This window comes from Furipterus horrens, unplaced genomic scaffold, assembly GCF_987537825.1.
Source record: "Furipterus horrens unplaced genomic scaffold, mFurHor1.1.pri manual_scaffold_1, whole genome shotgun sequence".
Classification (NCBI taxonomy): Eukaryota; Metazoa; Chordata; class Mammalia; order Chiroptera; family Furipteridae; genus Furipterus; species Furipterus horrens.
Window position 1 is genome coordinate 23,326,619 of NW_028327171.1, and position 19,128 is coordinate 23,345,746.

Genomic DNA, 19,128 nt, shown 5'->3' on the forward strand with positions numbered 1-19,128 from the left:
CCTCCCGAGGTCAGGAATTTGGTGCATTTTGTTCACTGCCATAAGCCCTGGAACCAAAAGCAGTGCCTACCTCCACAGTCGGTGCCCAATGAACACACGTTGGGTGAACCTGTAATCCACTTTGTAGATATGATTTGTTCAAGCTTATGCCCTTAGCTTCTTACCCACAGTAGCTCCAAAGTGGTTCTTGGATTGAATTACTCCAAAAATCACTCTTGATCCAACCTTCTTTTTCAAGGAAGGCTACATCAGCTCTTTCAAACTTTCCTTTCCATCCCCCTTTCCAAACCCTTAACCCCACACCCCATGAGCATCTTGTGAACATGGTCTGTCTGTCCAGGCAACATTGGTCATCCTACTGACAATCAGCAGACTATGCAAATGATTCATTGTTTTCTTTTTCCAAAAGAGCAAAACATGATGAAATTAATTGTGGGTATTTGGAACAATATAAACTGTACATTTCTTTCTGCCTCCTTTTCCCCTGTTGTTTCTGTCTGAAAGCTGATGGGGAGGGGAGTGAGACAGTGGCCCTTTACCACCTCCCACTACTGTCACGGCATCAATCCCCAGGGGACAGTGGAAAGGTATAGGTGGGGTGGGGGCGGGGGCAGGTCCAGAATACACATCAAGAGAAGGTGTGGATGCCTAGCAAGAGCCACAGAAACTCATTTTCTCTCATCTCTAGGTCTCCAAAAAGTACTCAACCCAGGCTAACTGTTGAGTCACTTCAGATAGGCAGGCCATGTGAAGGCAGCATGGAACAGTGGCAGGAGCAGACACAATTCCACTTCTGACGGCCCTGTGCTAGATGGGTGGGGCCTTGGCCTGGTACTTAACCTCTCAGCTTCCATTTTCTCATGAATCAAATGAGTACAAGAGTGTTTACTTAGAAAGACTGTGTGCCTTTACATGCATGAAATGTATGTGAAAACACCTAGAACCACGCTGGTGTCCAGTTTTTGATGGTTATTAATAAAGCTACAATAAATATTTGCCTATAGTGGTTTGTATGAACATTTCAGTGTCCTTGGATAAACACCTAGGAGAGGAATTGCTTGAGCTATATGGTATGGGTGCATTTAATTGTATAAGAAATTGTCAAAATGTTATCTAAAGTGGGCTGAACCATTTTGTATTTCCACCAGTAAGGTATGAAATTTCATTTGCTCTGTAACTTTCCCAGTCCTTGCCATTGTTCCTGGTTTGGGCTTTGGTTTTATCTTATCCCTTCTAATAAGTGTTTGGTGGTATCTCATTACAGTTTTAATTTGTATTGCCCTTATATCTAATGATGTTGAGCATTTTTTCATATGGCTCATTTGCCATCCAACTATTTTCCTTGGCGCCATGTTCTGTTCAGTATGTCGACCATCTTTTACTGGGTTTTTCTAGGTACTTCTTCCAATCTGTAGCTTGTCTTTTCATTCTCCTAACAGTGTCTTTCACAGGGCAAATGTTTTAAATTCTTACAAAATCCAAATTTTTAATTTTTTAGAGACAGAGTGAGAGAGAGAGGGAAAGAGAGAGAGAAGGAAAGAGGGAGGGAGAGAGAGGGAGAGATACGTTGCTTTGTTGTTCCATTCATTTGTGCATTCATTCATTGTTTCTTACATGTGCCATGACCAGGGATAGAACCCACAACCTTGGCGTATCAGGCCGACACTCCAACCAGCTGAGCCAGCCAGCCAGGGTTAATTTTTCAATTTTTTAATAGAGCACACTTTTGGTACTATTTCTAAAAACTCCTGCCAAACCTAAAGTCTCCCAGATTCTCTTCTATTTCCTACAACTTCTGTAGTTTTATACAAGTATTTTGCAATTGAGGAAAGGTAATAAGACATGAACAATAGTACATACAAATAAGGTGATAGTGTTGACTAGATACACAGAGAAAGATTAAGAGAGAATCTAGAAGCAGAAGAGCAGGCGGGAAGCCATTAGTCATAAAAGCCTGACCTGGAAGTGGCTATGAAGAAGTCAGGATGTGGGTGAGGGATGGAGCAGAAGTGGGCTCTTCAGGATTTGCTCACCGACTATAGAGGCCAAAGAAGAGGGAGAAGGCAGAGTAATCTTTGGGAGTTAAAATGTATAGGTTTTTTTGTTTGTTTGTTTTTTGTTTTGGAGGGGGTGGGAGCCACAGTTTGGTATTCTAAATTTGATATACACACTGATAATTCAGGTGGGGTGACTGCAGGTGGGCTGGCTGGAGCTTAAGAATAAGATTTAAGCGTAGAAGTAGCCCTTGGTCATGATTCCCCCTTTCGCTGGAGTCCAAGCCTCTGAACCGGTCAGTACTAGAGGGCTGGCATTGGCCTCCTGTGGAAAGAGTGACACAGCTAACTGGAAGGCCCGGGAACAAGAGGAAGGGTAAGGGTGGGGATAGAAGGCATCCTGCTTGTCAGGTTCCAAAGCTCCAGCCTCTTGTAAACTTAGAAGGGGCCCTCACACCTACATTGGTTGGAAGGAGAATGCATGTTTGCCCACATGCCCACGTATTCATCCACTCAGGGAGATTGCAGATGAGCTGCCCATGGCTAGCAGGGGGTAGCAAAGCTTGAATTCTAACCTGTGTCTCTCTGATAACAGCCTGCACATAGAGTACTAACCATGTGCCAAGTACTATCTTAAATGTATTCATCCTCACAATCACCGCACGAGGTAGTTCCTATTTTTATCCCCAGTAAGAGATGGGGCACAGAGAAGTTCAGTAATTTTCCCAAGGTTTCACTGAGAATGAGGGGTCGAGGCACTTTTGCCCTGTTTGTACTTAAGCACTGCACTCTGCTGGCCAGTCATTTCCAGCAAACCACAGAGCTCCTCAAGCTAACAAGAGGGGCACAAGTGAGGGACAACGTGGTCTTTATCCACAGCAAAGCGACAGCATTAGAGCACCCTCTGTGAGCATCACTGAACACCTGCTATGCACCTAGCACTGTGCTAAGTGCTGGGAATAAGCAGATGCATTAGACACAGGCCCTGCCCTCACAGATCTCAGTCTGAAAGGAGAAACAACCTCGTACGCAATGCATATAACGCACTGTGATATACGGCACTCTGATGGCAGATCTCAAGGCGATGGACACACAGAGAAAACAGCCATTAATTTTCTGTTCCTCTGTCAAGGCAAGTGGAAGGCAAACTAATGCATTGTGACTGAAAGCATTTACTTTTGATTAAGTGGATATATAAATATCAGCCTGCCTCTCACTCAGACTCATGCCTCACTCTGCATCGCCTGCTGACTTTGCTTTCTAAAGAGGAAGCAAGAAGCTCCCCCACAGTAAATGGAATTGAAAAGATGTGAAGCATGGGACTCCTACCTCATATGCTTTTTTGTTTCATTTGCTTTTGAAAAGTGCACAGCTCGTGACAGGGGGACTAATCATAGCTCTCATTACAACGTGGATGCCAGGGAAGACTTGACCTTCGCTTTAGGAAGTCTGTATATATTTATGTAGGAGAGTAATCATGATGTTGTGAGGAGACATGTGATCCTGGACGAAATTTGGAAGGGAGCAAAGTGTATCCTTTCTTTAGGGGCTCGCTGTAAGCATTGTTTCTTGGTCCTCCCAGTACTGGATCTCTCTGCCTTGTTGAAACCATCTCTACCTTGGCTTCTACACTGACACTTTCCTGGTATCCTTTTATACCTCTGCCACTCCTTCCTTCTCAGCTTCCTCATGTTGGAGCTCCTCAAGGCCAGGCCCTTGGCCCTCTTCTCCAACTGAACACTGTCTCCTTTGGCAGTTGACCCCAGCCCATGGCACCTGTTACTCTAGATACCCAGAAAATGCCTCTCCCACTCTGAGCTCCAGGCAACTGGCTTGGATATCTTATGCATGTTTGCCCACGTGCCCAAAGGTGAGACAAAACCCTCTGTTTCTCAAATGAACCGTACTCTAGTAAAAATGTACCCCTCTTCACCCAGCTACCCAAGTCAGAAACCTGAGAATGACCCATTACTCCTCTTAATCTTTCACCCTCATATTCAACCAAACACACTCTTACAGATTTTACCTGATAAGAACATCTGGAATCTTCCTCATTCTCCTATCTCCACTAAATCTGATGTCAGGGTACCATTACTTCTCATCAGAATTCCCAAAGTAAACTCCTAGCTCTTCTTCTTGCCTCCCTTTAACCCATTTCTGCTGTTTATTTTTTTCAGTAGTTTTCCATTACTCTTTTATATTAAGACCAAGATTGGTTTGTTAGTTCATATCATTTTGGTTTTAGCATGAAGGAGTAATGGGAAACTACTGAAAAATAAGTAAATAAACAGCACAAGGATGAAGGCATTAAGCAAAGCAAAAAAAGAAGAAGACCCATGGACACAGACAACAATATGGTGATTGCCAGAGGGAGGGGGTTGGAGGAAGGTAGAAAAAGGTATAAGGGGGATAAATGGTGGTGGAAGGAGACTTGACTTGGGGTGGTAAATACACAATACAACATACAGACAATGTATTGTAGAGTTGTATACCCGAAACCTGTATAGTTTTATTAACCAATGTCACTCCAATAAATTCAATTTAAAAAAAAAGACCAAAATAGGTAATATAAACTAATTAGTACAGCCCTGTTTGATGGGCCTCCTACTGTTCCCCCAGACTTACCTGGAGTCACTCTGCATGCTACTCCTCCACTACCCTATCCTCTTTCACTTCAATTACCAATGCTTCTTCCAACCTCTGAGCATTTGCTTGTGCTGTTCACTCTACTCAGCATGCTAATCCCTTCACTTCATTAATTAACTTCCTACTCTTCCCTTGGTTCTCAGATTAAATGCTGCCAGAGAAGCATTTTCTAACCATCCAGACAGTGTCAGCTTCTCCAGCATCCCAATTTCACACTTACGGTGTACTCTCAGGATTATAATCTAATACTGGATTCACTATTTAACTTCTGTTTCCCTTTCTTTGATGTAAGCTCTGCAGTAGCAGCAACTCTCTGCTACTTAGCCCACTCCAGCACCTGAATACAAGGCTTAGGACATCTGTACTCTGTACATCTTTATTGAACTAATTAATTACAGGAAGTCTCTTCTGCCATACTTCTCTAGACTTTTCTATAATGATTAAGATCAATAGGTGATTTTATACATTCAAAGAAAATAAATAAGAATTTACATTGTCTGTTGAAATTTACAGCTGACAAACAACTTAAACCTTATAACTCAATGAATCTAAAAGCATCCCATTCTGCTTTGTTGCTTTTTCAATATAAGTGCAGAATAAAACAGAGTTTCATTGTGCTGCTTGTCAATGCCTGTCATCAAAATGCATGGTTTTTTGGTTCCCAAATGAGTCATTATTCACTTTTCAACAGTGATGAGCAATGCTTTCACCAGAAAGCTTATTAAGTTTGTAGTCACCTTCATGGCAGTCAAAATGTATGTTCCTGTGCAACTGTCAAAAGCAGCTGACTGACAAATGAACCTGCCTTATGCTCCAGGTTTTCAAAGAAAGGTTAAATGCACATTTTTTTGTTTTGTTTTGTTTTGTTTTTTTAATTCCATGCTTCAGATTTCACTGGTAGCTTCCAGGTAAGGCACCCTACAACAGCAGTGTGTGAGTTAGAGGGACCAGAAAGATGTTCAAATAGGTTTAGACAGCAGATGATGTAATGATCTGAACACATGAAAACAGGTCAGATTGAAACTTATTTCTGTGAGCCCGACATGGCCATCCAAACCCTTTTTAGTCGTCCTTGTTGTGTCAATCTTTAAATCAGGAATTTTGTCCCATGCAATTCGCCTCTATCTTGGTCAAATGCAAGGCACGTGTATTAAATAGCTACTCTTCTTTCCTGAGCCATTTACAACTGTGAATAATGTATTCAGAAGCAAACAATTTAGAACAACGTATTTGGGCTGCTGATCTTCTGTTTTTAGCATCTTACATTTGTAAAGGAACACCAAGCATCAGAGTGGCTTGCAATGCTGTGTGTAAATAGTGATCGATTTCAGTTCTCAGAACTCCGTGACTGCCTTAAAATCAAAGAGCCTGGTGGATGCTCCACAAACAACTCTAAGAATTATATTTAATGTCGCTGCCACAGAACTAACCATTGTCCTAAAATAAGTTCAGCCAAGTATTCATTAAGTGATCGCTCTGACTTCTGAAATACCACTGTTGAGTTCTCAGAAGTTCTATCTCTTCCCCAGGTAACTCTTTACTGAAGTTTTGATTTAAGAGTTAGGATTTCCAAAATCTGACTGACGAAGCTCAATGTCCCATGCCCTCACACTGATGTCATTAATTTCTAATATTAGCAGTAGAGCAGTTCAGATTCACCTGAGAAAGAGGAGCTTTTATTTTGAGTTAAACAGGAGCAGATACTAAAAATGAACACACTGAGACTTCCTTTTGGTGTATCTGACACAGATAAAATAGTTAAACCCATACAATGAAACTGGTATTTTGAATCAAATGGGAAAGAAATTCAGTCTAATTGGAAATGTGATATGCATACAGAATTTTTAGGTAGCCTCAATTGTGCAAACGCTGAGGAATTAAGAAATAAAATGAAAAACTGTAAAGCTGTTTTGTTGTGCAATGTCACACAAGATCATAAAGTGTTCATGAAAATTCCATTTGGTGAGATAAAGAAAGTTCCAAGGCATCTGTTATAGCCCAGCGTGATGTGTGAACTTGGCCATCATTTGGTGGTATAGCCACACAAACAAGCTTTTGAATGATATATGTTATATCATTACATCAAATGTATCCAGTATTTGAGATCCTGTGATCCAGCAGAGCTTACATAGATCAGCATAGCTGGACAATTGCCACATCTACAGTTAGTATTTTGCAGATATAAACATAGGCAGGAAGATGCAGATGTGCCATTCGGAATCACAGAAATTGTGTTGGAATTCCATGCCTTGAATTAGAGGGAGCTTATTCTTCCTACCTTTTCCATCTGCAGAGTGAGAGGCATCATTGGGTACTGATGAGGTGTTTCATGAGGTAGGAGTCTCACAAAGATACACAACCCTGGACAAAGTCAGGGTGATGGCCTTAGAGATCAGATATGACTCATGCACAGAATATGCCTCTTACTTTAAAAACAACCACCTCAATATGGTAACCATTCCCTCTAGAGGTTGAAGATATTTTTTAAAAGAGTTAAAGGAAATAAAAACATCAAGACTCAATGCGGGACCTATCACCACTACATCCATATTTGTCTGCAACTGAACCTTTCTTACAGTGCAAAATCTGCTAAGGCTTTCACTCTAGAAAACAGCAGTGTCAAAAAAAATAAAAAGCCACATTTAGTGTTTGCTACTTTGCAATTTGTTTTTGTTGACAGTTCTCAAGTTTCCCCATTAGATCCTCCAAACCCATGCATAGCAGAGTAATCATTATCTTCCTAAGTCACTGCCATAGGAAAATAGGGCAAGCCTCCCCACCTTGGATACAGAGATGTCACTCAGTAAGTGACCAGTGACATGACTTTGCCTTATTTGCATTTGTGATTAAGATATCTTGCTCTGCATAGTTTTCTGCACCACATCTCTCTTCCCGTGGTTCTCAGAATCACTGAAAGATATTAAAATGACATTAAGTTTTTTACCTAGATTTTTTCCCCCATGACATGCATATAGTTATGCAAATACAAGCCTGAGATAGTGGTCTCCTTTCCATGTACTCCCAGGGACCCTGTGCCTTGCTCCTCTCTGTATCCCTATGACCTGGACATGGTCTAGAATGTGGTCACATCTCCATAAATCTTTGCTGACTCATCAGTGTTAAATAACTGTACCCAGAAGACTCTTCATCATATATATATATATAGTTTGTTTGTTCTGGCACAGTCTGTTTTTTTTTTCAGTCTCCCCACTACATAGCTTTTGCTCATAATGCCTATCCTTAAAATCAGTAGACTTTTAGACTAGAAGAAAGATCTTCACATCCTGTAGTTTTATGAGAAACTACTAAAAGAACAATTTTTTACAAATCCTCACCTGATGATACGTTTATGGATTTTAGAGAGAGAGGAAGAAAGAGAGAGAGAGAAAAGAAACATCTATGTGAGGGAGAAACATTAATGCATTGCCTCCTGTACACGCCCTGACTAGGAATTGAACACACAACATTTTGGTTCATGGAACAACACTATGACCCACTGAGCCACCCAGCCAGGGCTAAAAGAACATTTTTTTTTATATACAATTATAATTTAAAAATTGAAAAATTAAAAATAAATAAATAAAATAAAAATTTCTTATACATATTATTTTCAAGGGAGAGGTCCCGTTACTTTTCTTTTAGTACAATAGTTCAAAATATTTTTCACACCTACCTTTATACAAGAGTTTTCTTCTGAGGGGGGGGGACATATCTAATTCATATGGGAAAATTGAGCACTATATCTGTGAGCGGGTGAGCAGAGAGAGAAAGCACCAGAAATAATTATGCTTTGCCTTTGTTTACTGTGCAACAATTTAGCATCTTTTACCATGTCCCAGCCCCATAACAGTGATTCTGCATGAATGGCATAGTCATTAATATTCCATCCTACTAATAAAGAAATTGAACCCCATAGGAAGGAAGTGACTTCTCCAAGGTTGCCCAGCTAGTTGTGACAATGGAATAGAAATCTGGGCCTTTCAGCTCTTTGCAATGCGATGCACTATGGACTGTGCTATGCAATTAAATGTGTTGCTTGGGTGACTTTATAAACAAGAACAATAAGTAGAGGAAAGAAATCGATGCAAAATGAGAGCAGTAAATACTAACTGAAAAAGCCAAACTGTGGAAGGTCAAGGAGGACCTAGAGGAGCTAAGCTGTGCTACAGCTGGAAATGTTTGTGTGCTGTTTTGTTTGGGGTTGAAGGAGGAAAATTGTGTTCTCATAAGAGCATCTGATCATAAAATACAGGATGTGAGTACTTGAAGTATCAGGGGATCACTTAGTAAAATATATGATTGCCTAACCACTATGTTGTATACCTGAAACTAATACAAAATAATATTGAATGTAAACTGTGATTGGAAAAGAAAATTTAAACAAACAAAAGGAATGCAATTTTCTACCGTTTCAGTTATTTAAACTTCACCTCCTCATTGGACCCCTATAAAATTCTATGAGACACCCTCTCTCTGAGAATTTGATTTCTTCTCAGAGAGTAGTTAGGCAGATGACAGGGAGATGGATGGGGCCTGGGTTTCCATGGACAACTACCTTACAATAAAGACTGAAGTGCCTAATTCTCTCCCTGTATATTTCCTTTCCCTGATAGACTTTCACAGTTGAAAAGCAAAGGTGTTGAGGAGGGAAAAAAGAACCATTTAAAAATGACTATCTGACCATTTTGTAGCAACTTTATGTAACATTTTTTATAAATGTAATTTAGTTTAAATCTTCATCTACTGTTTTAGAAGTTAGTTTGTCAGTCACTCAGCCAACAAATATATATTCAGGGTCGACTGTGCATCGGCTCTGCTGATGAATAATGAATAAATAGTGAATTACTGGTTGATGAATAAGGTATAGATCTTGTCCTCAAGGAACCTACATTATAGAAAGAAAAAGATAATTGCTAAACAAATTAATAAAAACTATCATTTGGGGCTGAAAATTTGCCTTTGGTGGGGACATTTGCTCCAGTGCTGAGCCCAAGCACATTCTGAGCTCCCTAATGCCCAAATGGAGATGAAAGAGAGCTCTCTCAAAGGCCACAGCCTGCATCTCAGGCTCTGCCTCTACCACGACTCTAGTCAGACACAATGTCATCAAAGTGAGATGTAATGTTCATGGTGAAATGTATACAGTGTTACCTGAGTTCAAAACAATGACCATATGTTGCTTTGTTTTTATTCCAGGAATCTTGGAAAATCAGGACTCAGAGTTTCTTGCTTGGGTCTTGGTAAGTACTCGGGGTATCATGTAGGGTGGGCCAGAGTGTGGGAGAATGGGGAACATAACCGGAAGGGACTGAAATGCAAGTCTAAGGTGAAAAGGGACTTCCTGATCAGCATGGCCCATTTCTCCTCCTTATTCTTTCCTGCCCAACACAGCCATCTCCCTCTCAGGCCCAAGGAGGCACTGTGTCCATGATGCCTTATGGGGGCCCATCAAACAGAAAGAAACCTGAGATTAAAGCACACCCCAGAGGAAGACGCATGGGTTATTTCCATTTAGCAAATGTGAGGGACCTTCTGACATGCATTTGTGTGCTCAGCTTACCTGCAGCAACATCTGAACTTTTTCTATCCTTATTTTCTCTTTGCCTAAATTATTCACTTATGTTTCTATATTGTTATGTATCTAGGATTTCAGATACTTTTATAATCTACCTTTAATACTTTGGGAGCAACGTGACATATATACAAAAGTTGGGAGGAGAGTTTCTTGACTCCTATTGAATAGAAGCATGGAGACCAGGAAGGGGATGATAATGAATGAAAAAAGATAGTGGCAACTACTTCTGCTTCCTTTCACTGTATTTCAAAGATATTAAGGTGATTGAGGTCTAAGTTTTTCTGATTCTTCCTAATGATCTGATTTGGGAGGTAAGGATGGTCTTTATTCACTGTAAGTCTAAGGGAATTTGATATTTGCTTCATTTATAGCTCAAATCTTGTTACCACTCATTTCTGTTTGAAAGGAGATTCACTATCAGGGTTAGTCTAACCTTATTTTTAAGAGAATGTGCTTTGTAAATAATTATTTGCTACCCATTATTGAAAGAAACTACCTATCAATATAAACTACCTACAAGTATAATAATTTAAGAAAATATAAGTTAAGAAATATGGTAAAAAGTTATTGATCAATTAACTGATAGAGTCAGAATCTATAGCAAAGAATAATTTAGTGAAAAGTACATAAAAATTTCAACCAAAGGCCCTTAAGTCTAAAATATTTTAGGTGCCTATGATGTGCCCCCTTGTAAATGAGTCTCCAGAGGCAGGCAGCAGTTTTTAAAAAACCCCATGTGTTTGAGCTGTAGGGATGAACTTTAAAATGGACAATTCAGGAGCAGAAGTCTTGAATTGAGCTTCAAGCTTCTCTGAGAGTCTGAACATTTGTAATAAGACACCGTACAAAAAATAGGAGGAAACAAGGAAGTTTAAGAGCTGAATGGCTTCATTCAAAAACAGGTAACAAAGCTTGACAGCTTGAATAAGCATTCTGTAAGAGCTTTTCTGAGCTATCTCTGCAAGCCAGAGGAGACAAAAAAATTCAGACAGAGGAATAATGCACCTGCCTTAGATAATTTGTCAGGCTCTGCTGACCCCATCTGTCAAATCAAGGGGGATCTGGGTTTACTGCTGTGGGCTTGGGGTGTCAGCAGATTCATAGCCCATGTTCAACAGAGACTTTGGAAGTTAAGTATTAAATGTTCCAAGCAATCACACGACTATAAATATCCTTTATTGAAATATTTGAAAAGCTATGATTAAAGCTAACAATTCTGACTTTCTTCTCTACCAGAGGACTGGCTGGGAACTTCTTGCCCTGCCAAGCTTTCTTTTAATAAACTAAGAGCATGTGTAAATGAAAGAAAGCAGGTGAAGTAACTTGAGAATGAACTGAAAATACATCTGAAGGAACGCAGCTCTGCCAATGAGAGAAATGGAGAAAAATATTAAGTGGCCAAATGCACCTGTGGGTTGCTGTGGCTGGCTTGGTTTATAAATACACTGACAACTGCTATTAAGACTCAAAGTCAAAGAAACTAATGGGAAAAAAGTACATCCACCAAAGAGTGACTGAAAATCATCTCAGTCTAGTGGGAGGTGGGATCATCTTCTCAGAGAGGAAGAATAGAATTCATTCATTCATTCATTTATTCTGAGCAAACGTTTAGGAAACCACGCATTATGCTGGTTATAGGGGATACCGAGATGAAAGCAGCGAGGACTCTGCTCTCAGATCGCTCCCAGGGCAGTAGGCGTCAGACATGCAGGAACAGACAGTGTATTTGATGGTGCCCTAATGGGGAGTCCAGGATGAACCAAATATAAGGAAGGGCTCTTGGGGAATTTGGGACGGCTTCATAGGAAAGGTGCTACACGATTGAGATTTGAAGGGAGTCACCAAGTGGAGACAAAGGTGGAAAAAGAGGGTGAAGAATCCAAGTTAGATGGAGTAATACAAGCAATGGCCTGAAGGGAGACTCCCTGTAGCAGGAGGTACTTGGGGAAACACCAGCGTACGTGTAGGATACGGTGAAAGCAAGGTGCTCGGGAACCATAAGAAATGAGCCCAGAAGGAAAACCAGGCCTGATGGGGAGCCCTTGTTTGCCTTGCTAAGGCAGTCAGCTCTTGTCCTCGAGGTTGCTGGTATTCCCCCAAGTCCTAAGGTCCCAAGGTTTCAAGGTCTCAGGAAACACTTGGAAGATGAGGGACAGACAGGGCTCCATCTCTGTCCTCCCTTCTCCTTCCATTGCCATAGCTCCCATCAAAGTAGCTTTTTTTCTAAATGTAAATATAAAATTTTAAATGTAACAAGTAATAAACGAATATTTTTAGAGCAATTTTCAGTTCACAGCAAACTGAACAAAAAGTACACACAGCTTCCCCCACTATGGACAGCCTACACCAGAGTGGTACCCTGGTTACAATTTTACATTGACACACCATTATCTTCCAAACACTATAGTTTGCATTAGGTATATGTATAATTCTTGATATTTTATATTCTATGGGTTTGAATAAATGTACAATGGCATGTATCCACCATTATAGTATTATACAGAGTACTATCACTGCTCAAAAAATCCTCTATGCTCTGCCTATTCATCTCTCCCTTCCCTGTAACCCCTGGCAACCACTGATCCTTTTACTGTCTCCATAGTTTTGCATTTTGTAAAATGTCATATAGTTGGAATCATACAGTATGTGGCTTTTTCAGGTTGGCTCATTTCACTTAGTAATATGCATTTAATTTTGCTCTGTATCTTTTCATGGTTTAATAGCTCATTTTGCTTTAGTTATTTACATTATATTTTGAAGTGGGGGGAAGCACCCTTCTGCCAAACAAAACTTGAAAACTCTGCTCTGGTGTGTGAAAAACCATGTAAAAACTTGGATCGGGAGTAGGACATGATCAAATGTATTTGAACTGTTTTCTGGCAGTAATACAAAGGCTACATTAGACAGGAAAAGTGTTGAAACTGGGGATAGGGAGATAAATTAGGAGCTGGGTGATGAGACAGTGTTGTTAAACATGGACCAGAAGGAGATGGTTATTTAGGAGGAAGAATAATCGGGACCTTGGATGCAGAATGAGAGGTCTCCCTGAGCAGAGAAGGTTGCCTGGGTTCCTGGATTGGGCATGTGGGTGGACAAGCTGAAATCTCAGGAGGAAATGCAGGAGGCAGCATTAAGAGGAGAGAAGATTCAGAGGAGCGGGAGCTTTTTGGGAAGTGCTGACCAGAGAGCCTATGAACCTCTGCTTCAGATACCCAGAGGGAAGCCAGGGCTGGATATAAAGACTCAGGAACTTTTAGCGATGGTGGGCCCTGGCTTGTCATTAAGATCACTGGCACATACAGAGGATCGAGATATTGGCCCACGTTTAGGACACCGGCCTTGTGGAGTTTGCCAGACTGTATGTTCCCTGAGAGCAGAAACAGCCTCTATTTTTTCTGCACCCCTATTGTGTCTTTAGCAGATCACAATCTCTGACAAGTAGTAGGTGCTCAAAAAAATACATTGAGTGAATGTTTGCAAAGATGGGTCAATTGCTAAGGAATGAAAAAAAGCACACTAGGTAAGAGTGAAGACCCAGCAGAGATCAGAAAACATGAATTAATGAGGTCCAGCCAATCTGATTCCTTGGTTTTCTTCAGAAGCATTTCAACTCAGAAACAGAAGGCCATGTGTAAGTGGGGGTTGGGGAGAGAAGACAGAGATCAGCCCAAAGTGAGGATTGTCCCCGGAGCAGGTCATGGCCCAGGGGGCTGCTGTGTACACCATGCCATAGAGTGCAGCCTGGGTTGGCTCAGAGCCTTCTCAGCAGGGCCGTCTCTCCTGCCATTAGAAAGGGGCATCTGCCTACACCCTGAGCTGCTCCACATAGTCTGACATGAGGAGCAGGAGGCCTGTCTCATTCATGCCATGGGAGGTGACACCCCACAGTGTCAGCTGCTCCTACAGGTGCTTGACAGGGGCTAACCATTCACTCTAGATATATGTGCCTCCCTCCCAATAAGAGGCTTTTGAGAAAAGGGGCATGTGATGATCAATTTTATGTGCCAATTTGACTGGGCCATGGGTGTGCCTGGATATTTGGTCACGTTATTCTGAGTGTGTCCTGGGGGTGTTTTTGGATGAGACTAACATTTACATCAGTGGACTGAGTAAGGCAGCCCTCCCCATTGTGGGTGGGTGGCCCTCATTCAGTCAGTTGGAAACCTGGATGCACAGTACAAGAAGGCCTACCCTCCCTCCAAAAAGGGGACCTCCTCCTGCCCTACTGTCAGACTTTTTTGGCCTTTGGACTTGAACTGAAGTCTCCTCTCCTATCATTTCTTCAGCCTACTTACTTTTGGACTAAAACCTATACCAGCAGCTCTACTTAGACCAAATCTACTACAACTTACAGATGACAGATCTTGAGACTTCTCAGCCTTCATAACCAACTTAGCCAGTTCCTTGCAATGAATCTCTTGTGTGTGTGGATCATACATATCTATATAAATATATTTATATATTTTATTTTATAATATATTACATATCATAATTATATAGAACTGTATAAATGTAAGAATTTATATGTAAGAAGATATATAATAAGGAATTATATGAAAAATGCTTAGGTTCTATTTCTCTAGAGAACCCTAACTAATAAAATCATTTTGCTGGCTTAGAAGAACATCATACAGGTGTGTGTGGCAAACTGACAGGAATTTCTAGGAAGTGGTGTAGGGCATAGGAAGACAGGGAGAGCTCAGATGAGGGGTCATGTGGTCACATGCCCGTTTCTCAGTTGAGCATGTGTTGAACCTCAGGTGGAATACTATTCTCCACAGAGGAGTTCTGTGTTGTTCACTGGTCAGGAAGGGCATTTCATGCAGTCCTACCAGACAGGGCTCAGTCTGGATCTAAGCAGTCAAGGAGAGGAGGAACACTCCGAGCCTGTGGGGCCTCGTTTCACACAAAGCTCCAGGCTGGGATCCCTGGGCACTGCACACTGACTCCACCATCATTAGGTCTGTGTTCCTTTAGGCAACCCTTTCACACTTCATCTTTAAAGGAATGAAGTCACAAAGTAAAATATGTAAACCTTGGAGAACCTACACTGAGTCTCTCAAGAGGTATTTCTTCTCAACACCTGCTGTACACTGGAATTGCCTGCAGCGCTTTTAAAAATACAAAGAACTAGTGTCTACCCAGCCAGGGGGAAAGCGTTTTTAAAAGGCCACACTAATGATTCAGAGGCAGTGGCAGGGTTAGATCCCATTGCCTTCCCCAGATGGAAGAGGATGGGGACCTGTGTGAACTGGTATCTGTTAAGCCAGGTGTCTGCAGCTATATTTCTATCCACTAGACAGCGGCCTTCCCCAGTCCTAGCCCCTGGCGCTGGCCCGAGTCACTTCCACCCAACTATACAGCTTCCAAGGGGAAAATCTGCCCAGCTCAGGGTTGGCCTTGGTGTTCTCTGGAGCTGAAGTCCTAGGAAGGTACCTGCTGCAGGCAGATCTTGCTCAATCCCCTTCCACTCAGCACCTGCCACCTGGGCCCTTCTTGCCTTACTCCCTTCCCTAACCAAGGGAACCTTCTGGAGCAAAAGCAGTGAATCAGTCATAAGAATAAACTCTGTGACTTCTTTCTAATGTGTTGCATATATGCAGAATGTACTCCTGGCTCATCTCCTTCTGCCTTAGAGATGCTCTCATTGCATTAAATATTTTGACACTAGGAGAACATGACTTTAAATATTTAACATGGCTGTATTATTTTTGTGATATTCTTCGTGACTGTCATTCTTATTACTGAAGTTAATGCAAACTATCCATCTTACCTATTATTATAACAACATAACAACAATCGTATTTATAAAGTACCCCAAAGACTCTTAAGAAATAACTTAATAAGTGCAGTTTCTTTCCTCAGAGAGTTTACCAATTTTTGTGCATTATACAGACTGAACTGTCTTAAGATCAAAATACCCACAGAATTTAAATGGTGTATGAATATTAAACATATAACAAGAGAATTTTAGACTTGTTACTTTTCCTGGAAAGTCTACCTTGAGTAAATGCCATGGTGCATACACATTTAAAATGAACAGGTGTTTGTAATTTTACAAAATTGTTTTAAAATATTGCTTCTTCATTTTTCATACTTTCATGGATAAAATCCTTCTTAAGAATTGCTGACAACCTGGCTGGCTCTGAATCGCCAGTGACTGCCGCCCACGTGCCTCTGACCTCCCTTGTGGAGCACGTTAGATACGACGGGGTGAGAGCACGAACCCTGAGGCTCCACGGTCAGAGTTGGGGCTCGGGGAAGCACTTGCGAAGAGAAAGCTGAGGCGTCTGTTATAACCCTATGTGCATGCGCGCGCGGGCGCAGGCGAACACGCATGCCCTTCACTGCCCGCGGTGTAGTGGAAAAGGGACGAATAGCCCTCTAATGCTAACCTGAGATTCAAAAGTGAAACAAATGCCTGCGAAACGTTTGGTCGAGTAGCAGAGGAGAGAAGGTCCTCCACAGACTCAGAGGTGGGCAATTTGCTGGAATTGATAACAATTTAGAAACAGGGTCTCACAGTTATGAGAGGGAGAAATAGTTCTGGCAGTCACCAGCCCCTTTACAGATGAGAAAAACAGGGGCAGGTAGAGGGGCAACGTCCACCGCCAGTGGTAGAGACAGCAGAGCTCCCATCTCCCCACCCTGGCCCCTCCACCAGCCACCAGGTTCCTGCCCATTGCCTCTAGCCTCCAAGTCCCCATAGCCCTGCGTCTCTTTACTTCCTCAGCCTCCTCTCCCAGACGTAAATGGCTGGACAAGGAATGTAAGGCCCATTCCAGCTCTAACAATCATGATGTACTCAGTGGTCAAATTCAGCATGACTCCAGGGTGGCCACTGGGTAAAAATGCCTTTACTTTAGGAGCTGAAATGATTAGAGTGTAGAAGACTTCTGGCATCACTCTCTGTAGTTAGGGTAGACAATGACCCATCGAAGTTTCACAGACAGAATGAGGGCCAGAATCGGTGTCTCATGGCCTGTGATCAAGTGTGCTTCCCCTATTAGAGATTTCAAAGTCAGAACGCCACCGACTGCAGACCTCTTGCTTTTCTGCGGGTGCCCTGAATGAAGCTCCTAACTCCCGTCTTTCCCTCCTGTGCGTGCTGCCCTAGAGACCTCATGAAGTCCTGCTCTGGCTCCTACACTCACAGAAGCAGCCTAAGGCATGCCTTGTATACATGCCAACCTATTCGTATTGTGCTCCCAGAGTTTGCTCTGAACATTCTACAGTGATAAGGTTCTTTTCCTAAACCCTATGAAGCCTAAAAACCCAAATGAAGATTTTATAATTTCCATCAACACTTCTGTTGAACTCCTCTAATAGTGAGGCTAAGCACAAGGGAGGCAGTTGGGGTGCAGTCCTCCAACTGTGGAGTGGAGCTGTGCATCTGGTATGATTGGGTTAGGAGAGGGTAGGGCTGTAGGGAGTCTCCTCTGGGAGGTCCATGAGGGGCGACCTGCTGAAGGAAGACGTGCAGAGATTCATACACATGCCTTAGAGGCCTTGGCTAGACAAAATTAGGAGTAAAACCTCAGTTCGTTTTAGGCTTATTGAGAGTGGATCAGTCAGAAGCCTTCTTGAATAAGTAAACAGAAAACCTAGCGCAAAGCAAAGCAAAAACATCAGCTTAAGCAAAACAGAAATTTCTAGGCTCACATAGGAGAATTTCTGGGCTACCATGGACTGTGGGCCCACTTGGCTTGATCCAGGGACTAGACTATGAGCTCTGCAAGCTGGAAGGTTGGTTCCATTCTCAGGCTGCCCTCGGGGTGACCAGATGGCTGCAGCAACTCCAGGCCTCATATCCCATTGGCTCTGATTGGCTTAAGTATCCATCCTGAACGAAACACTGAAGGACTTCAATCAATCAAGACCTTCCCCTGAAGCTCGGGAAGGGTTTAAATCCACCCAACCTTAGAATGCAGACTCCTAAAGGAAATTTGAAGTGCACTTGCTCAGAGAGCTCCAATACTCCTCAATCCTGAAAGCCCTCCCCTCTATTCTAGCTTATCAGAGCCCTTTCTATGTCATTGGTAGCCAAAGTTGAAAATTTAAATTCGCCCAGCCTTTTCTATAGCATGAGGCATGCTCAGAGTTTGTAAGGTCAGCTCATGTTTGCCTCTTGCTTCCTCAGTTCATCTAATCGACAAATTTTCCTTCTGCAGGGTAAATATGCAGCTTTGCCTTTTTAATAGACTCTCTTCTGTACATTTTTGTCATAATCCTGAAGGATCAGTGAGACCTGAGGCTCATTTACCAATAAAAGCTTCATCATAACACGTGGATGATGAAAATAAGCAAAGGAGGACCTCCACGAGAGCAAAGCAGAAAATATCCTCAATGCACATTTTATATTTGATAACTAATTAAAATGAGAGGAGGAAGAAGCTACCCAACATGTAATTACAGGGAATGGGTGATGAGATGGTGAGCAGTAGCTAAATTAGAGCTGACAGTCTAACCATGGGGAATTCTTCAGGCTAAAGAGAAGGAAGTGAGAAGACGGAAGGCCCTGGCTTGGCACTGCTGACAGCGACTTGAAACAAGCTTTCTGCAGGACTTTGCCCTGTTCCTTCTTAGTCTCTACCTCCCCTCCTGTATGTATGGTACCTCCACATCCCACTCTATGCTACCCTTTCCATTTGTCCTTACTGAGCAGAAACTGCAGCCCAACTTTTGGCAATGATACCCATAACTGCTGGCTGAGGAGAGGAGACCAAACTGGTCCTGAGACATGTTTCTGGAAGTGACCCTCTGTCTGACTTTGTTACCTGTTACACCATTCCCAGAGTCAAGGTTGAGGAGCAGAGCAACATACCCCCATTCCTTTTAGCAGCTTCCTGGGTGGGCTGGTCAGCTGCCCTGGTCCTGCCAGTGAATTTGCTGACTTAGATGCCACCAGCATCT

General features: G+C 42.1%; 1 protein-coding gene across 3 annotated transcripts in view; it reads left to right on the top strand.

The window, feature by feature from the left end:
* The window catches only part of KCNAB1 (potassium voltage-gated channel subfamily A regulatory beta subunit 1), a 315,639-nt gene that overhangs the window by 203,095 nt on the left and 93,416 nt on the right, over positions 1 to 19,128 (top strand). For all 3 annotated transcript variants that reach the window (XM_090273156.1, XM_090273146.1, XM_090273164.1), the window contains exon 2: positions 9,837 to 9,880. In XM_090273156.1, coding sequence (XP_090129282.1) covers positions 9,837 to 9,880 — 44 coding nt within the window. The remainder of the gene's footprint in view (positions 1 to 9,836; positions 9,881 to 19,128) is intronic.